The sequence below is a fragment of the Nicotiana sylvestris genome, chromosome 5, assembly GCF_000393655.2.
Source record: "Nicotiana sylvestris chromosome 5, ASM39365v2, whole genome shotgun sequence".
In the NCBI taxonomy this organism is placed as follows: domain Eukaryota; kingdom Viridiplantae; phylum Streptophyta; class Magnoliopsida; order Solanales; family Solanaceae; genus Nicotiana; species Nicotiana sylvestris.
The window spans coordinates 48,392,856-48,411,549 of NC_091061.1; the positions used below are offsets into that span (position 1 = coordinate 48,392,856).

The window sequence follows — 18,694 nt, forward strand, 5'->3', positions numbered from 1 at the left end:
TATTCAATCTAAACTATACTAATACTTTCTGTAATTAAAAATTAAGTAGCTTACACACAAATGTTTACTTTATTCTCGACCCCAACTTAAGAAAAAAGTCAAAGCAGAAAACACAAAATTCAAACAACTTTTCCCAACATATAACATATGCGAAAATAAAGCCAAGATTGAATAGTTTTATTTCTAATTAAAGAATATGAATTACAATACAAATTGAAAATTACTCCTTTTTGGATGGATTTTTACTTTAACGAATCGGGTTAGGTATATGATTTTTCTATGTTTTATTTAGGTCTTATATATTTTATGTGATCCGAAAATATAAAAAATTCATGTGGACTAGTATTTTAGACTGAAAAGATTAAAAAATCTAGTTGAGCGATCATGAGAGTGCAATGGGAATAGTTGAGTGACTTTCTTGTTAAAATGAAAGAAAAGTAATTTTACTCTATAATTTCAGATAGTTGAGTGATCATCTAAGTAATAGAATCATTTCAATCTCATCTAACTTAAAAAAGACTTAATACCCTAAAAATTCCTTAAACTATAACAATGTTATTAGTTTTCTACTTAAACTATTTGATATTTTCAAAATTCTTCTAAACTATATTGCCCTTCATATTTAAACTCCCTTCGTAGTTTACCTGGCATAACGTATATAATAACCCGCTCGGGAGTGCGTGACTTCTGAAAAAACCATCTAATGGCCCACGTGACAGAATGCAATAGCTAATTAGCCTAACCTTCTTTTTATTTTATTTTATTTTTTAATATTCTCCTTATTTCTTTTATATCTACCTTTCTTCCTTATTTTTCACTTTTTTCTTTATTTTTTTACCCTTTTTTTTACTTTTTTTCTTCAGTTCTCCATATGGGCTTCCTCTGAAAACTTTTCTCCCTTTCTTATTTCCTCTAAAATAATTTATTCTCTTTCTTATTTTAGTCTTCTTTCATATCTTACGCATATTGCTAAAAGAACACTCATCTAAATATTCTTAATAAACACACTACCTTGTAAAGTATAAAGTTGAAAATCTTGAAATTTTTTCGAAAAAGGGTAAAAATAATATCCCTTTACTATTCAAAAATGTTCATTTGTATCATCTATTATACTATTGGTCGACTAGAGCCCCCGACGTTATAAAACTGGTTCAAAAATATCCATCCATCATTGGGACCCACCACCATGGCACTATTATCCCACGTGGCCTTACATAACACCAATGTGGACACCATGTGATATGGCAGCTTATTGCACCTATCCCATTTTACCCCCTCCCATACTTCTTCTTCTACCCCCATCTCCTTCTTCACTCAACCACCATTCTTTCACCTTATTCTCGAGCGAAGATTTCAAGAAAAAAAATGTCTTAAGAGACCCCTTAAACATGGGGGTAGGTTTGGGATTCGTTTTTTAGAAAATATATGTTTATACCAAGAATATATTGAAGAAGTATTTTTTATGTATAATTGAAGGATTAATTTTCTCGTTTCATGTATATAAACTCAAAGATTGGGCTCTTTTTCTATACATATTGTTTACCCGTAAAACGATAAAGTTGAATTTATAGCATGATTTATAGACAAGCAATCGATTTGATCCAAGATGATAAATAAATTAAATAAAATATAAGACTTAGTGTTGAAATCGAGATAAAATAGCAAACAACTTGGTTCCGGGAGCAAGGCTTTCGAAGACAGCAATAAGAATATTGTTAGACAGAAAATAGAATATTATTTAGCTTGGAATAATGTGTAGCATAAGTTTGTCAGAATTTTCGTGCGTTACAATGGTTGTTGAAACCACTATTTATAGCTATACTTAGGGAACAAGGTCCTAGGATCAAACCCCTCTTAAATTGACAATAATGAGGGTCACTGATGAATATGTAACAGCATGTCATGAGTACCAAATTTCTCTGTAACGGATGTGTATTTAATACTGAAAAATATTCTTCATTGAATGTCATCTGGTGACAAATATTTGTTTGCCCTTATTGATGATGTTCTCTTCGTGGTCTACTCGATGGGAACCGAAACTATTGTCATCGGTTTTGGTGTCCCCTCGCTTTGTCTTCTATCTGTCCCCGATTTCAGGTGTCACTCTGTCATTCAAGTTTTTAGTGTGAACCGATTTTACCCTATACAAAGCAGTTAAATATAATTTGTGAAAATCTTTTCAATGATGTGATACTTAGTATTGCATTGTCCATCCACTAAAATCCAAAAGTTAAACAACTAAAAGCAATACTAACACAATCTACCAAATCTAGTCCAATTTTGAAAAATAATATGATAAATAATAGAAGATCTCTCGAGAAGGATGAACCTTGTTATAGTGAGAAGAAATAACTCTAACAACACATTTGATAGAGTCGCCAACACATTTTCAATACTCTTATTGGTAGCAATTGTGGCCACTTTTTACATAGTTTTTTCATTTTTCTTGCTCCGCTAGAAAGAAACGGCGGAATACTTCCATGGCATTTCTAATAGTAGTGTCATAATAATCCTCTGTTTTCTTCAAGGTGAAAGAATGGTGGTCGGGTGTAAAGGGATGCAGGGGTGGAAGAGGAAGTAGGTGTAACGACCCGAACGGTCGTTTTGAGATTTTGCACTTTGCTCGATAGTTCTCGGATATGACTAGCCCTGTGTGATGCATTATGACTTATGTAAATCATTGTTTTTTGTTTTTAGGGTAATCGGAATGAGTTTGGAAGAACAGTTCTCAGTTTGAAGCTTAAAATTTGAGAGGTTTGACCAAGATTTGACTTGTTAGTAGATGACCTCGAATTGGAATTTTTATGATTTGTTTAGCTCCGTAAGATGGTTTGGGACTTAGGAACGTGGTCGGAATGTGTTTTGGAGGTTCGCGGAAGGTTTAGACTTGAATTGGCAAAATTGAGATTTTGGCGTTTTTCGGTTGATATGTGAGATTTTGATATAGTCCTTTTGTCTCATTTGTGACGTGTGTGCAAAATTTCAGGTCATTCGGGTGAGGTTTGATAGGCTTTTTGATCAAAAGCGGAAGTTGGAAGTTTTTGGAATTCTTAGACCTGAATCCGATGTGATTTTGGTGTTTTGATGTTGTTATGAGCATTTCGAAGGCTGGAACAAGTTGGAATGAGGTTATGGGATATGCTGGCCTATTTGGTTGAGGTCCCGGGGGCCTCGGGTGAGTTTCGGATGGTTAACGGATCAATTTTTAGATTTTGGACTTGGCAGTTTTGTTGGTTTTTGTTGCAGAGATTTTTGTTCATCGTGTTCGCGGAGGGTACATCGCGTTCGTGAAGGGTGTTTTTGTGTGATGATGATTTTTTTCTACGCGTTTGCGAGGAAGAAGAATGGAACATGAAGGTGAAGGCATTATGTGCATCGCGGACGCGTGACTGGGGTCGCGTTCGCGAAGAGGAGTGAGGTCGTTGGGCACCCCAGGCTTGTGTTATGCATTCAAGAGATTTGTATCGCGTTCGCGAAAGGCTGGAATGGCGAAGCATCGTATTCGCATTGAATCGTCCGCATTCGCGAAGGGAAAAGTGGAGAGGCAGTGAATTTGGTCTACGCGAATGCGAGAGGGCGGTCGCGTTCGTGAAGAAAGAAATTTTACCTGGGGCAGAATGTTTAAAAGTGGATTTTGCGATTTTTGGTCTATTTTCTCCATTGTTGAAAGATTTTTGGAGCTTTTTATAAGGATTGAAGAGGGAATCAAAGGGAAATACTTGGAGGTGAGATTTTTGAACTCTATACTTGATCCTATGTTGATTATTACTTGTTTAAACATGAAGTATGTGGAAATTAAAGCCTAAAATTGGGGAATTAGGGCTTGAATTTGGAGAGTGCAAATTGGAAATTTGAGGGGGCATTTGAGGTTCGATTTTGATGTTCTTGGTATGTATAGACTCGTGAGAGGATGAGGCTTCTATTGATGTGACTTTTATCAAATTTCGAGGCATGGGCCCAGGGGCCGAGTTTTAGCAATTTCGAATTTTTTGATGTAAATTGGATATTTTCGAGTGGGCTTTGTTCCCTTAGAATATTTTAATGGTTATGTACTGATTTAGGTTAGATTTGGAGCTTCCGGAGGTCTATTCGAGAGGGCAAAGGCATCACGGGCTAGAATTTGGACTGGATCGAGGTGAGTAATGACTGTAAATGTTGTCCTAAGGGAATGAAACCCCGGATTACACATCGTTGTGCTATATTGAGGTGACGCACATGCTAAATGATGAGCATGGGGTCGTGCACCGTTGGGGATTGTGACTTAGTCAATCTCGAATGACTGTTTTACCGCGTATTTGATTGAAAATTATTTGCTATTATCATGTTTTGGGTTGAAAGCCATATTTGGGCCTCTTGCCAACTATTTGTACTCTTAGGGGATTTTTACTGATATTTTCTCACTGTTTTAACTTTATACTCGTACTCAGTCATGCTATATTCTATTATTTTCATAACTCAGCCATATTTACTCTATTTTAATATATTAAATGACATTTTAAATGATAATTTAGCTGAGCATCATGTTTACTGTTGCCCAAGTGGCTTATGAGATTCTGACTGAGTAAGGCCGAGGGCCTATGTTGTGAGGATACACTGATTCATGATTATGAGGCTGAGGGCTTGAGATTGTATGCCACAAGGTGGCTTGTTGACATGAGGCCGAGAGCCTATTGATTATGTCACGAGATGGCTTGATATTGCGCTTGGGCCGTAAGGGGCCCCTCCAGGAGTCTGCACACCCCAGTGAGCGCGGGTACCTATTGTGATTTGAGATATAGTCCGAGGGGCTGGTGTTGTTTCATGTGTTTCCCGATGGGCTGATTCTATTGGTATTATGCCCGAGGGGCGGTTCTTTATGTGTTTATCTTTTCTAGTTGCCTGTCAATTACTTGCTTAACTGTTAAAAAGGCATTTCTAAAGAAGCTTAAACTGAACTAACGTGACTTTACATACTTTCACTCTTTCATTATTTTACTGGCTTTTAGTGCTTCTTTATAGTTTTTTGATATGCTTTTACGTGATTTCTTATTGCTCAGTGTGCATTTATTATTATTATTCACTGAGTTGGAGTACTCACTTTACTCCCTGCACTCCGTGTGCAGATTCAGGCGCTTCAGGTCCTACTTGCGAGGGTTGAGAGCTTCTAGCAGACTTCGGAGATTCACTAGGTAGCTGCCTGGCGTTCGCAGCCCAATGCTTCTCCCTCTATCTTATTTTTCTCCTGTTTTAGCCATGTAATAGTTGTGTAGGCTCTTTCAGACTTGTAGTTTTTATGATAGATGCTCATGACTGGTGACACCCCGATGTTGGCCTATGTCTATTCCACAAACCGTAGGGATTTTTTTATTATGTTAAAGACTTAATTCGTATTATTTTAATTGCTTAAAATGAATTGGGAGTGTGTCGGTTGGCCTTGTCTTCACGAGAGGCGTCATCACGATCGGGCCCGGGTTTGGGGTCGTGACAAGTTGGTATCAGAGCCTAGGTTATACAGGTCTCACGAGTCATGAGCAGGTTTAGTAGAGTCTTGCGGATCGGTATGGAGACATCTGTACTTATCCTCGGGAGGTTGTAGAACCTTTAGGAAAAATTTCAGCTTCTTGAATTCTTATCGTGCGTCCTTGATTCAGCTTGAAATGTAACTCTTTAAATCCATTTCACGCGTTTGTATGCGCACATGAGCGCTCGGTACCAGATGTGCATCAATGGCTTATGATTCCCTGATCGAGGGGCGAGGTGTGATTTTTTGTGCGTTGATGTTGGGCCACTCTGGAGGACTTGAGGCCGGGTTTTACTTGTAGCTTGAGCACCGAGGTGTTGATTATGTGAGCACGTATTTTTGAACTTATATGTTCGGCAATATCCCTATTAGTAAAAGTGATGGCTGGATTGCTATACAATGAGTATGTTATGATTGCGAGATTTATTCATATGATTTGGAAGCGACGAGAAGGGTTTGTTGGAGGATAGAAGAACTATTACGTGCTTGATCTCCATCTTGATTTGAGGTATAATCCTGAGTTATGGGTGTGTGAAGAATCTTTTCATGTTTTCTAGTTGGGGAGTGAAGTAGATTTCACGTTGTGTTATGGGTCCGGACTCAGGAAGATTAAGTGACTGCGTAATGTGTATGACGGTGGAAGGTATAAAGAAATGTTAGTTTGAGGCAAAACAGGTGGGTTATCTCATGCGGATTGTTCGAAAGTTGTGTGATCATTATGTGGTCGGATAGAAGATCTCTTCTACCAGTGAAATGTTTGTGCTACAATTTGAATTTGGGTCGTCTAAGAGAGTGGGCTTGACTGCTACGAGGACGGATATGAGATTTGCAGAAGATTTGAGGTACTAGGTGATCTGTGTTGTGCGAGCTTATGAAGGATTGAGTTAATCTCACTATAGTATTATGGCAGTGATAGAGTATACGCATTATGAGTTATTATGTGATTTGATTTATGGCTTTGAGCTAAGTGGGGGAGTCTGCTATTAATTAGGTGATTGTACTGTTATGTGCTATGTTGGTTCCAGTTTGAGGCACGCTAGTGAGTTAGTTATGGCTTGCAGAGGTTGAGACCGAAGATGGCTCGAGTAAAGGAAATTTCAATAAAGGTTATGCTATGCTTTATGGGTGTATGAGAGTCACAAAATGACTTGAGTTGTTATTGGTAAAGGATGCTCGGTGCATAGAGCATGAAGTTTCTTGGTTGTAGGTAAGGTTACCTTCTGCGGTGTTGGAGTGCTAATGAGGCATGGGTTGTTCGGTCCATTTGATTAGTCTAATTGAGGTTTGAGTAGAGTGGATGATTCTCGAGAATGGTTCTAATGAGTTCAAAATTTTACATGTAGTAATTGGAGGTTTTCAAGTTATATATTTGGCTAGAAACTGAGTTTTTCATTGGAGGGTGTCAAGACTCGTGGTATTTCTATATCGTCATGAGATTCTATATACCAATATCAGGAAGGTGAAGGAAACGACTTTGGGATCGCAGGAAAACCCTCCAGGGTAGGTATTTTAAATGTGGTCCTTTTGGGAATATTAGAAAGAGTATTCAGCGGCTTATGAGCCTTAAACGGTCTGGTTTTATGCTTGGGTCTCGTGTAGTGAGTCTGGGTTGAGGAATTGTGGTGTTATAGCAAGAAGGAGTATCAAGTTGAAGGTGAATTCAGAGGAACTTGTATGGATGGGATAACTTGGTAGTAGGCCGGATCGACATGGTAAGGACATGATTAGTTCTTTGGAGGCTTACGAGGTAATGAGTTTCTACAGGTGTTTCGCGGCAATTCTCTTTGGTTTTTAGTGGCATGCGTAGTTTGGTTGAATTAGAAGGATTCACTCCTGACGGTTTAGTGTTGTGTAAATGGAATTCAGAGAGTTCTTGATGGTTTCTACCACAGTTAGAGATGCGTATTTTCTACGAGCGTGAGAAGCATATGATGTGTAGTGACTTTCTTCTAGATGGGATCGATGGAGAGTTCTTGGCTAGTTGAGTACGTAGCTGCTTGTGGATCGAAAGGGGTATGAAGTACTCATGTTCATCCTATGATGGTATGGTATATGCGGCACGTTGTGTAGGATTGAGATTGGCATGTGTAAGGTCACGATTCAGTTTTGAAAGGAAGGTCACAAATTCTTAGGTGGCATGGATAGTTCAAATGATTAGGGAAAAGATAGTACTAATTGATGTGGCTTGATGAGGATATACGTTTCAGAAAAGGGCAATGCGATTGAGTTAATGTTACTTCATTAGTATTGCGGCACTCTCTTGATGGATCGACTGTTGATATTCGAGTTTGCTTGGTGGCACAGAAGAAGTATAGTAGTACCTCTCATGGGATGATTGGGTATTAGAGGTGTGTTGTATATTCGGACAACGAAGTTGGGATCAAACATGGTGATTCATGTGCTATATAGAGTTGGAGATTGGGAGTTCTTATAGACAGGTTAGGTCGTGGTTGTGGATCGCGTATATCGGTCTTGTGGGGTAACTATGGGAGGTTTGGAGACCCGAGTGGATCTTTATTGCCTGGTATGTTAGATTTTGGATGTGATATTGGGTACAGACTGGTTGTCTTAGTGTTGTGTTATTCTGGGTTGTCGCGCTAAGATGGCGATGTTGGTTGTGCCGAGGATGCCACAGATTGAGTGGCGAGGTTCGATGGATTATAGTTTCAGTATGGTGGTTTCATTTTGAAGACCCAGCGGATGGTTGGGAAGGATTGTCTTCTTTTATTTGGGCCTTCGTGATAGATGTCAGTGCAAAAACTCTTACCATTGATTCAGTCCCGGTCGTGAGGGATTTTTCGGATGTGTTTCTTGCGGCCGGCATGTCGTCGGATAGGGTTGTTGATTTCGGTATTGATTGGGTGTCGGACACCGTATCGTATGGCACCGGCGGAGTTAAGGAGTTGAAGGAGCAGCGTCAGGAACTCTTGGTAAGGGGTTCATTGGTAGATCAAAATGGATGTGTGTTCTACATCGAGTCGGCTTTGTTGACTTCGAGTTGCTATTATCGAGGGATGTGTTGATTCGGTTGTTATTGAGTTGTTAGTGTTTTGAGGTGATCTATGAGTTACTTCTCGGTGTTGTGAGCGTCATGATTTGTTGATTATAGGCACATATGGTGCGGTCCTATTGGGGCTTCATAGTGGAATTCGAGCGGGAAGAAGATTGGGTATTGCTCAGTGGATGGCGTATCAGTTGTGTCCTTTTGGGATGTGTAATGTTATGTCAATTTCTTCGCCGTTGTTATGATGATTTGCTTTGGTTCTAGACATCAAATTCATGCGTGGTTGTCGACTTTGAGCAGAGTGACTTGAGGTGTTTCATGTTGGACCAGTGTTTGGATGAGGTCGCGCATTGGAGCGAAGCTATGTAGAGGTATGATCCTGCGGGATAGATTCGTGTGTTCTAGTTCTACGATGTGTGACGGGTTCTCAACATTATATATGGTGGTACTGGTGAGCTTGCGGTACAACTCTCTCATTTGAGTCATTCTTTTCATGATTTGAGTACGTTCGGATTGTTGCTTATTGGTGCGTGGGTTGCACAAGTTGTGGCCTTAGATTGTATTGATATGTCATGTCACCAGAGTAGTTGTATTGGATTATATGAGATCGTCGGGAATTTGCTAAGGTCTTTGCCAAAGGAAGAGTGGCTTCATGAATGGTTGGTTTGAGGAATGATTATTGACCTTCTACGTGTTTCATTTATCATTGGAAGTATATGAAAGTGTTGGAATGAGACTTAGTTGATGAGAGGATTATTATCGGTATTCGGTTGTTGTGCGCAGTTGCTGTGATTAGAAAGTATCGCTACAAGTGTTTGAGTTATGTGGTATATCATATAATTGCACCTGAGGTTGCAGGTATGGGTTATTACAGTTTGTCCGGGCTTATTCAGAGTATCGATGTGAGATTCTGATCTTGTGGATGATTTCAGAAGTGGAAATGTAGTTCTAAGTTTTATGGGCTAGGTTGGATTGTGGAATTTCAGTTGCATTGTGTTATCAGACCTATATGAGATAGGGTGACGTGGGATCACCCCCGAGTATGTGCATGGTAAGGTTATTCAGCGGTTGGTTGGCTTTTGGAACAACTCTGGGCACGTTCGAGGACGAACATATGTTGTCGTTTTGAGCTTTTGCACTTCGCTCACCAGTTCTCAGATATGACTAGCCCTGTGTGATGCATTATGACTTATGTAAATCGTTGGTTTTGATTTTCAGGGTAATCGGAATGAATTTGGAAGAACAGTTCTCAGTTTGAAGCTTAAAATTTGAAAGGTTTGACCAAGATTTGACTTGTTAGTAGATGACTTCGGATTGAAATTTTTATGATTTGGTTAGCTCCGTTAGGTGATTTGGGACTTAGGAACGTGGTCGGAATATGTTTGGAGGTTCGCGGAAGGTCTGTTGTGTTATTTGTGATGTGTGTGAAAAATTTCAGGTCATTCGGACGAGGTTTGATAGACTTTTTGATCGAAAGCGGAATTTGGAAGTTTTTGGAATTCTTAGGCTTGAATCCGATATGATTTTGGTGTTTTGATGTTGTTTTGAGAATTTCGAAGGTTGGAACAAGTTGGAATAAGGTTATGGGATATGCTGGCATGTCTATGAGGTCCCGGGGGCCTCGGGTGAGTTTCAGATGGTTAATGGATCAATTTTTGGACTTTGGACTTGGCAGTTTTGTTGGTTTTTGTTGCAGAGATTTTTGTTCATCGCATTCGCGGAGGGTACATTGCGTTCGCGAAGGGTGTTGTTGTGTGATGATGATTTTGTTCTACGCGTTCGTGAGGAAGAGGACGCGAACGCGAAGGTGAAGGCATCATGTGCATCACGGACGCGTGACTGGGGTCGTGTTCGCGAAGAGGAGTGAGGTCGTTGGGCACCCCATGCCCTTTTGCTATGCGTTCAAGAGATTTGTATCGCATTCGCAAAAGGCTGGAATGCGAAGCATCGCGTTCACATTGAATCGTCCGCATTCGCGAAGGGAAAAGTGGAGAGGCAGTGAATTTAGTCTACGCGAACGCGAGAGGGCGGTCGCGGTCACGAAGAAGGAAATTTTACCTGGGGCAGAATGTTTAAAAGTGGATTTCGCGATTTTTGGTCTATTTTCTCTATTGTTGAACGATTTTTGGAGCTTTTGAGAAGGATTGAAGAGAGAATCAAAGGGAAACATTTGGAGGTAAGATTTTTGAACTCTATACTTGATCCTATATTGATTCTTACTTGTTTAAACATGAAATATGTGAAAACTAAAGCCTAAAATTGGGGAATTAGGACTTGAATTTGGAGAGTGTAAATTGGGAATTTGAGGGGGTATTTGAGGTCCGATTTTGATGTTCTTGGTATGTATAGACTCGTGATAGGATGCAGATTCTATTGATGTAACTTTTATCGGATTCGAGACATGGGCCCGGGGGCCGGGTTTGAGCAATTTCAGGATTTTTGATGTAAATTGGATATTTTCGAGTGAGCTTTGTTCCCTTAGCATATTTTAATGGTTATGTACTGATTTTGATTAGATTTGGAGCATCCGGGGGTCGATTCGAGAGGGAAAAGGCATTGCGGGCTAGAGTTTGGACCGGATCGAGGTGAGTAATAATTGTAAATGTTGTCCTAAGGGTATGAAACCCCGGATTACACATCGTTGTGCTATATTGAGGTGACGCACACGCTAGATGACGAGCGTGAGGTCGTCCACCGTTGGGGATTGTGACTTAGTCCATCCCGAATGACTGCTTTACCGCGTATTTAATTGAAAACTATTTGCTATCATCATGTTTTGGGATGAAAGCCATATTTGGGCCTCGTGCCAATTATTTGTACCCTTAGGAGATTTTTACTGATATTTCCTCACTGTCTTGACTTTATACTTGTACTCTGTCATACAATATTCTGCTGTTTTCATAACTCAGCCATGTTTACTCTGTTTTAATATATTAAATGACATTTTAAATGGTAATTTGGGCTGAGCATGATGTTTTACTATTGCCTGAGTGACTTATGAGATTTTGACTGAGTAAGGCCGAGGGCCTGTGTTGTGAGCATACACTGATTCATGATTATGAGGCCGAGGGCCTAGATTGTACGCCACGGGGTGGCTTGTTGATATGACGCCTAGATCCTATTGATTATGCCACGAGATGACTTGATATTGTGCTTGGGCCGTAAGGGGCCCCTCCAGGAGTCTACACACCTCTAGTGAGTACGGGTACCCATTGTGATTTGAGATATAGCCCGAGGGGCTGGTGTTGTTCCATGTGTTGCCCGAGGGGTTGATTTTGCTGGTATTGTGCCTGAGGGGCGGTTCTTTATGTGTTTATCTTTTCTAGTTGCCTGTCAATTACTTGCTTAACTGTTAAAAAGGCATTTCTAAAGAAGCTTAAACTAAACTAAAGTGACTTTACATACTTTCACCGTTTCATTATTTTTAGTGGCTTTTAGTGCTTCTTTATAACTTGTTGATGTGCTTTTACGTGATTTCTTATTGCTCAGTCTGCATTTATTATTATTACTCACTGAGTTGGAGTACTCACTTTACTCCCTACACCCCATGTGCAGATTCAGGCGCTTCAGGTCCTGCTTGCGAGGGTTAAGAGCTTCTAGCAGACTTCGGAGATTCACTAGGTAGCTGCCCGACATTCGCAACCCAGTGCTTCTCCCTCTATCTTATTTTTCTCCTGTTTTAGCCATGTAATAGTTGTGTAGGCTCTTTCAAACTTGTAGTTTTTATGATAGATGCTCATGACTGGTGATACCCCGATGTCGGGCTATGTCTATTCCGCAAACCGTAGTATTCACCTTATTTTGGGGATTTTTTTATTATGTTAAAGACTTAATTCATATTATTTTAATTGCTTAAAATGAATTGGGAGTGTGTTGGCTGACCTTGTCTTCACGAGTGGCGTCATCACGACCGGGCCCGGGTTTGGGGTCGTGACAGTAGGGGAGAAAGTAAAATGGGATAGATGCGATGAAGTGGCATGCCACGTGATATCCACCTCAGCGTTATGTCAGGCCATGTGTGATAATGTTTTTACGGTGGATGGACCTAACGACAGAGGGAAATTTTTGTATCATGCAGTGGTGAACCAATAGTATAACATAGGGTATAAATTAATATTTTCGAATAGTAAAGGAGTATTTTTGACCTGTTTTCGTATTTAGAATTAGAGAATGTAATTGCTGGCCGATTGGTTGCTTATTTGCGAAATTTTATTTTGTGTAATCTTTTTTATGTAATATAAGATGATTTTTCAGAAATACAACATTATATGCCTTCATTTATTTTTTTATTATGCTATAAAGTAAATGTAAATAAAGATTTATCTAATTGGAGTCTAGCATAAAGTATAATCACAATTAAACCTAAAATTTATGCATTGTATTTGATCATATTTTGGTCAAAACTCTTAGAATTAGCCAGTCATCCAAGAGTATACCTTATGTGTAAACTACATGAAAAACTTAGTTCAAACCATAAGTTAGTACAGTTTGGCAGACGCACCTCTAAGAATTCAAACATGAGATTTTAATACATAAGAGAATATAGTTCAAGGGAGTTTTGGGGATACCAAATAGTTTAAGTAGGTAATTGACAAAAGAATTAATAGTTTAGGAAATTTTAGGCTGAGTTAAATAGGAGCACGTAGTAAAAAGGGAAAATTTCACATAGGAACAACTGAGATCCCTACTTTTCAATTTTATATCCCATATTTCAATTTACAACTAACTAGCCCAAGAATAATAGGCTAAGATTCAACATCCAACTCCAATAAATTCTCAAAATTACTATTTAATTTTTAAAAAGATTGTTCAAACTTTTAAGTTAATTTTCGAATCAACAACTATAACTCAAATATTAGTTCAACAAACCAAATCCATTTGAATGGTGAAAATTAGATTTTTAACAAGCTTAAATATGTGGGTTTAGATTCCGAATTTGATTTTTGTGAGAAATTTGGAGTGAGTGATATTTAGAATAGTTAGAAATAGTATAAGGAGGTTATATATAAAACTTGAAGTCATTTAATTGAGATTTGGACTGGTTTTGAACAAGAATTGTAATTGAAAATCTTGGAAGAAGTTCATCTACAAATGCTTGTATAAAGGTGTATAAAAGTGTATAAGATGTGTTTATACACCCATATACACTATTATACAGATTATACATAATTATACAAAAAACTGATTGCGTCTTCTTCCTTGCATCTTTTCTGAAATTTAACTCAAATCTTGTTCAAATCTACTTAAAATCACTTCTAATTGAAATTTTGAACTCCTTTTGATATTTTCAATCAATTGGAACAACACCCAATCCAAATAACTAACAAACTCAAAAAAAAAATCCTATTTTCAAAAGCAAAGCTTTGAATAGTCTTCAATGGTGAAATTCTACTCTTTAATTTTCTTACATTGCAACAAGGTGACACATGGGAGAGGCAGTAATGGCGGAAGGCCTCTTGAAGCATATGTAGAAGATGTGAGAAGAAAAGAGAGTGAATACAATGGTTGTGAGAATACAAATTTAACTCCATAGATTTTGAATTTGCTAGTGCTTTCAAAATATGTACAATATGAGCTAGGTTGGGTAAAACATAAAAACATGGGCCATTTTTTGTTATGGTGTGATCTCAATTGTACTTTCTTGTAATTCTTTCTAGTAAAAACACGTCTAATAGCCCGTTTGGCCAAGCTGCAAAAATCAGCTTATTTTGAGAAGTGCTTTTTTTTCAAAAGTGCTTTTCTCAAAAGTACTTTTGGTTAGAAGCAGTTTGTGTTTGGCTAATTAGTTTGAAAAGCACTTCTGAGCAGCAATTACTGTTTGACCAAGTTTTAAAAAACTGCTTCTAAGTGTATTTTTCTCAAAAGTGCTTCTCAAAAAAGTGCTTTTGGAGAGAAACTAATTTTTTTTACTTCTCCAAAACTGCTTCTGCTTCTCCTCAAAAACACTTTTTTTCCTTCTAAAAGCTTGGCCAAATACCTTAATTTTGTCAAAAGTGCTTTTGGCAAAAAAAATACTTTTGGCAAAAAAGAAGCTTGGCCAAAAAGGCTATAAGAATGCAAACAAGGGAATTTTAATATGAAGTATAATATTGTATAATTCGGGGGATTTTGGGGAATTCTAAAAAAAATGAAAAAAGGTGCGTGATTTTTAAGCCAATGACTATTAAAAGGCCCTGGGTCACCGTGACCAATACAAAACTGAGTCCAAATATAAAAAGATAAAACCCACTCCCTCCTGTACTTTTGAAACAATAATTCTATTGCTTTGCCAAAGAGAGAGAGAGAGAGAGAGGAGCTTTTTGGGAGAGAAAAATGTCGCAAGCAGAGGAAGACAAGAAGCCCAGCGGCGATCAAGTTCACATCAATCTTAAAGTCAAAGGCCAGGTTCTCTGTTCTATCTCTCTTTCACACGCACACACACTCACACTCGTGCATATAGCGTATGAAAACCTAGGGTTTCGTTTGGTACGGGTGTTTGTAACGTTTGAGTGTTTTGTTTAGTTTTAGAATATGATCCTTTTAGATTCTTCTGATTTTTCCTTATCGCTGTTTGATTTTCAGTAGTTTTGCTTGCAGGGTATAGCTCCATACAACGTTTGCTGAACTTTTTCTAAATATTGAAAGGAAAAATTTAAAATGAAATCTGATCACATAAATTGGGAAGGAACGAGTACATATAATGAAAAGAATTTTTAGCGGTTTAGTTGGTTGTAACGTTGTCCTCTTTTCTAGGTTGCCTATTCATGACAATTATAGACAGTTACTTGTATTTTTGCTCTTAATTGATTTTAGGTAGTTTGATGGCTAGAAATTTTCTCTAACTTATCTTCTATTTAGTTTTCATAGTGAATTAGGCTTCTTTTTATGGTGTAGGGAAGTTTTACTTCACTTTTCTTGTATGACTTTTGAGGCTACGTTCTTTAAGAACTTGAATTATGTTACACCAAATCACCTAGGCTTAGGCAAATGGGTAACAGAACACTTGGTATTGTAGCCTCTGTGGAATTTGAAACCTTGGTATCCCATTGTCGTCAATAAAACTTCATCAACCTCTAGGCTACACACTTGAGTGCAATTATCAAAAAACTACGTAATGTTTTCAAGTGTTTCTTAATCACAGGCTTTCATCTTTAGGTTGTCTTGTAAGGCATTTATATTGACCTATTTTACAATATTGTATTAACCCATTGCGCCTAAATTCAAAATACACCCTCTAACAATTGGACTACCTCAAAATTTACTTATGTTTTCTCTTTTTCATGAAGTGAGAGCTGCAAGTGCCAAGGCATGAAAACCTCATTTTAAGTGCTAATCTGCTTGGAAGTCTTAACTAAAAGGATATTTGAGTATCCGTCCTAAAAAAAATCTTAACTAAAAGGAAGCCTCTTAAAGAGGTTGAATTAAAAGAAAAGAGAAAGGAAAAACAACCTAAAGCCAGATTCGGAATAGGGAAATTGGTGCTATTGCTTATTCAGTTGATCTGCAAAAAAAAAAAAAAAAGATACATAAATATGGTGCAGTGTTTCATTAAGTTTTTCTATTAACTCAGAGAACTGATGAAACTACATTTTCAGGCTTCTTTTGGAAAGAATTCATTTAAGAATAATGCGTCCAGGTAGTTTTTTGGGATAAAAAAGATATTTTTCTATATAATAAAAGTGACCTTGTTGCTTCTTTTGTTTGGGTTGAAGATGGTAGTTTCAATCAAATATACAAGCATTTGGTGCCTGTAGAAGTGAGGATGGCAGTGGTGTACCATTTATCGGTTGTACTGTGGTAAATTGTTTCTTTCGAGATTTTTGTACAAATTTTGTTTGTTCAATGCCAAACCAACCATAGTTTAGGTTAACACACATTGTGGATGTAAAGGATCACAGTGTGATCCCTGTAGTTGTCAGTGGTAGATTCTGGTGGTGATTGTGGGATTTCTTATAGAAAGTAATGAAAAGAATGGAACTGATGATTTGTTTCTTTGGCTTTGGTAAAAGAGGACTATCAACAATGATTTACATCTAGCCATGTGCTTTTCTGTGTTAAGACAAGGTGAACCTGGGTTGGCTGGAAAATACCATTACTTGGAAACCTACCCTCCGATTTTGGGGTTAATTTTCTTTTGCTAATCCGTACAGTCTTGTCTTTTGCCTGGAGAACTATAGTGTGATTGACCCCATATCTGCTTGTATTAATGATCTGTATGGACGTTTTGGTTCCTTTTCCCTTCTTTTTATCTTCTTTTTGTCATCGTTGTATGGATTATAGCAGCCTATTAACATTTCAGAAAATGTCCATATGCACACGCTAATGAGGAGGAAAGCGGCCAACAGTATGATTGATCTGGATGGTTTATTGGTTGCAGGATGGGAATGAGGTCTTTTTCAGAATCAAAAGAAGCACTCAGCTAAAAAAACTGATGAATGCTTATTGTGACAGGCAGTCAGTTGATTTCAATTCAATTGCCTTCTTGTTTGATGGTCGTCGTCTTCGTGGGGAGCAGACTCCGGATGAGGTCTCTCTCTCTCTCTCTCGCACACACACACACACACACACACTGTAGAGTAAGCCATAAAAAGGGAAAACAGGGGGTCAGAAACAATAGGACAGAAAATACCCACTCATTCTACTTACTCATTTGCTTACTCATTACTCAGTATCCAATTTTCCTATTTCTTACAATTTTTCATCTTTGCTTCAGCTGGAGATGGAAGATGGTGATGAAATTGATGCAATGTTGCATCAAACTGGAGGCACAACTCTCTGAATCTTCTCCCCTTTGTTAATGGACATATTAGTATGTGTTTTCATGATTCTGAACATAAATGGGACGGGGTTTTGTAACCCTATGACCCATGTAATTTAATGAATATGACCTTGCTTACTTAACTTGCTCCAACTAGGTTGAACTTTATCTTACTGTTCTCCTACAAGAAAATCATGAAATCCGTCTCCTTTTAGCTTTCTCTATCACTAGTTGGAATAATAGAAGTTGAGATATTAGTTTGTTATACCAATTTATGTAGCATTGTTCGACCGGGCAAGGAGTTTTGAAGTTCCAAAGTTACGACACATTTGTATTAAAGTCCTATTGATCCCGACTTGTGGCAGGGCAAGTCTCTGTCCATCCATGCTAACTTCTGGCAATCACTTGTATCACTTGTGGCTAAGTTTTCGTCAACTTCTGACCCGTAAGCTATTTTGGCTAAATTTATGTAAACAGGATCCAAACTTAAATAGCAACTCAGAATGATGTTATTTGTGCAATTCACCCCAAAAGAGTTTGGACAACTGGAGAGGAAAAAGTCTGGAACAATACCAAAACATTGCGCTCATCTTTCAAGAATCTTGCAGAATTGGCTATCCCTTTGAAGGTCTTAAGACTTTGATGTTAAAATTGCTAACTAGTGGCTTTTATAGTACTCCTATAAGTCTTCGCTCTAGTGATCAAAATAGAGACCCTTTAACCTTATTCATGGATTCTCTTTAAAACTAGAACCAGAGTTGTTCATATTGCTTTAGGGGTACATAGATGGAGTACAGTTTTGTGAGGTTTATTGATAGTTCTACAAAGTATTGCAATTTTATACATCGATTTACAGAAAGCGTCCAGTCTAAAATACAATTATTCTCAAAAAACATTTAGAAATGAACATTTACAAACATTTATAAACTCTGTGGTTTAAACCAGAGGCGGATCTAGGATTTTCGGAGGATGGACTCACCATTACTTTTTAAAAAAAATAAACAAAAAAGTTGGTAGGGGATAGGGGACTCACCAGACCTTAAGGTTATTGGAAATAAGAGACCAAAATCAATGCACCACTTCTATCTCTTTTGATCATGGGTTCCATCAAATATATATATTTATTTATTTATTTTTCCCAAATTATGTACATCATATCTATACTTTAACCCGAGGACCACGGGTTCACGTGAACCATTTTTTAGACTGTAGATCCGCCCCTGGTTTAAACCATTTGAAAATAATTCAAACACTAAGCTTTACAAGGTGGTCATAAAGGAGACAACTAATGATCAAGAAACCTCAACTTGGGTTGTAACATCACGAGTTCAAAACTTCAATAACCTCTTAACAACTATTATGCAGCGAAACCTTCTTTATTCCCTCGATAGAGGAAAATATTAAGAGCCCGTTTGGATCATTAGATAAAAATTCTAGCTTTTGGCTTTTGACT

The 18,694-nt window shown here is 38.0% G+C and overlaps 1 protein-coding gene across 1 annotated transcript; it reads left to right on the top strand.

The window, feature by feature from the left end:
- The first annotated feature begins 14,662 nt into the window (after positions 1–14,662).
- LOC104244828 (small ubiquitin-related modifier 1-like) lies at positions 14,663–17,384 on the top strand. The gene is made up of 3 exons (XM_009800330.2): positions 14,663–14,888; positions 16,861–17,010; positions 17,197–17,384. The coding sequence occupies exons 1-3, from the start codon at positions 14,817–14,819 to the stop codon at positions 17,260–17,262; spliced, it is 288 nt and encodes a 95-aa protein (XP_009798632.1). The 5' UTR covers positions 14,663–14,816; the 3' UTR covers positions 17,263–17,384.
- The last annotated feature ends 1,310 nt before the right edge of the window (positions 17,385–18,694 follow it).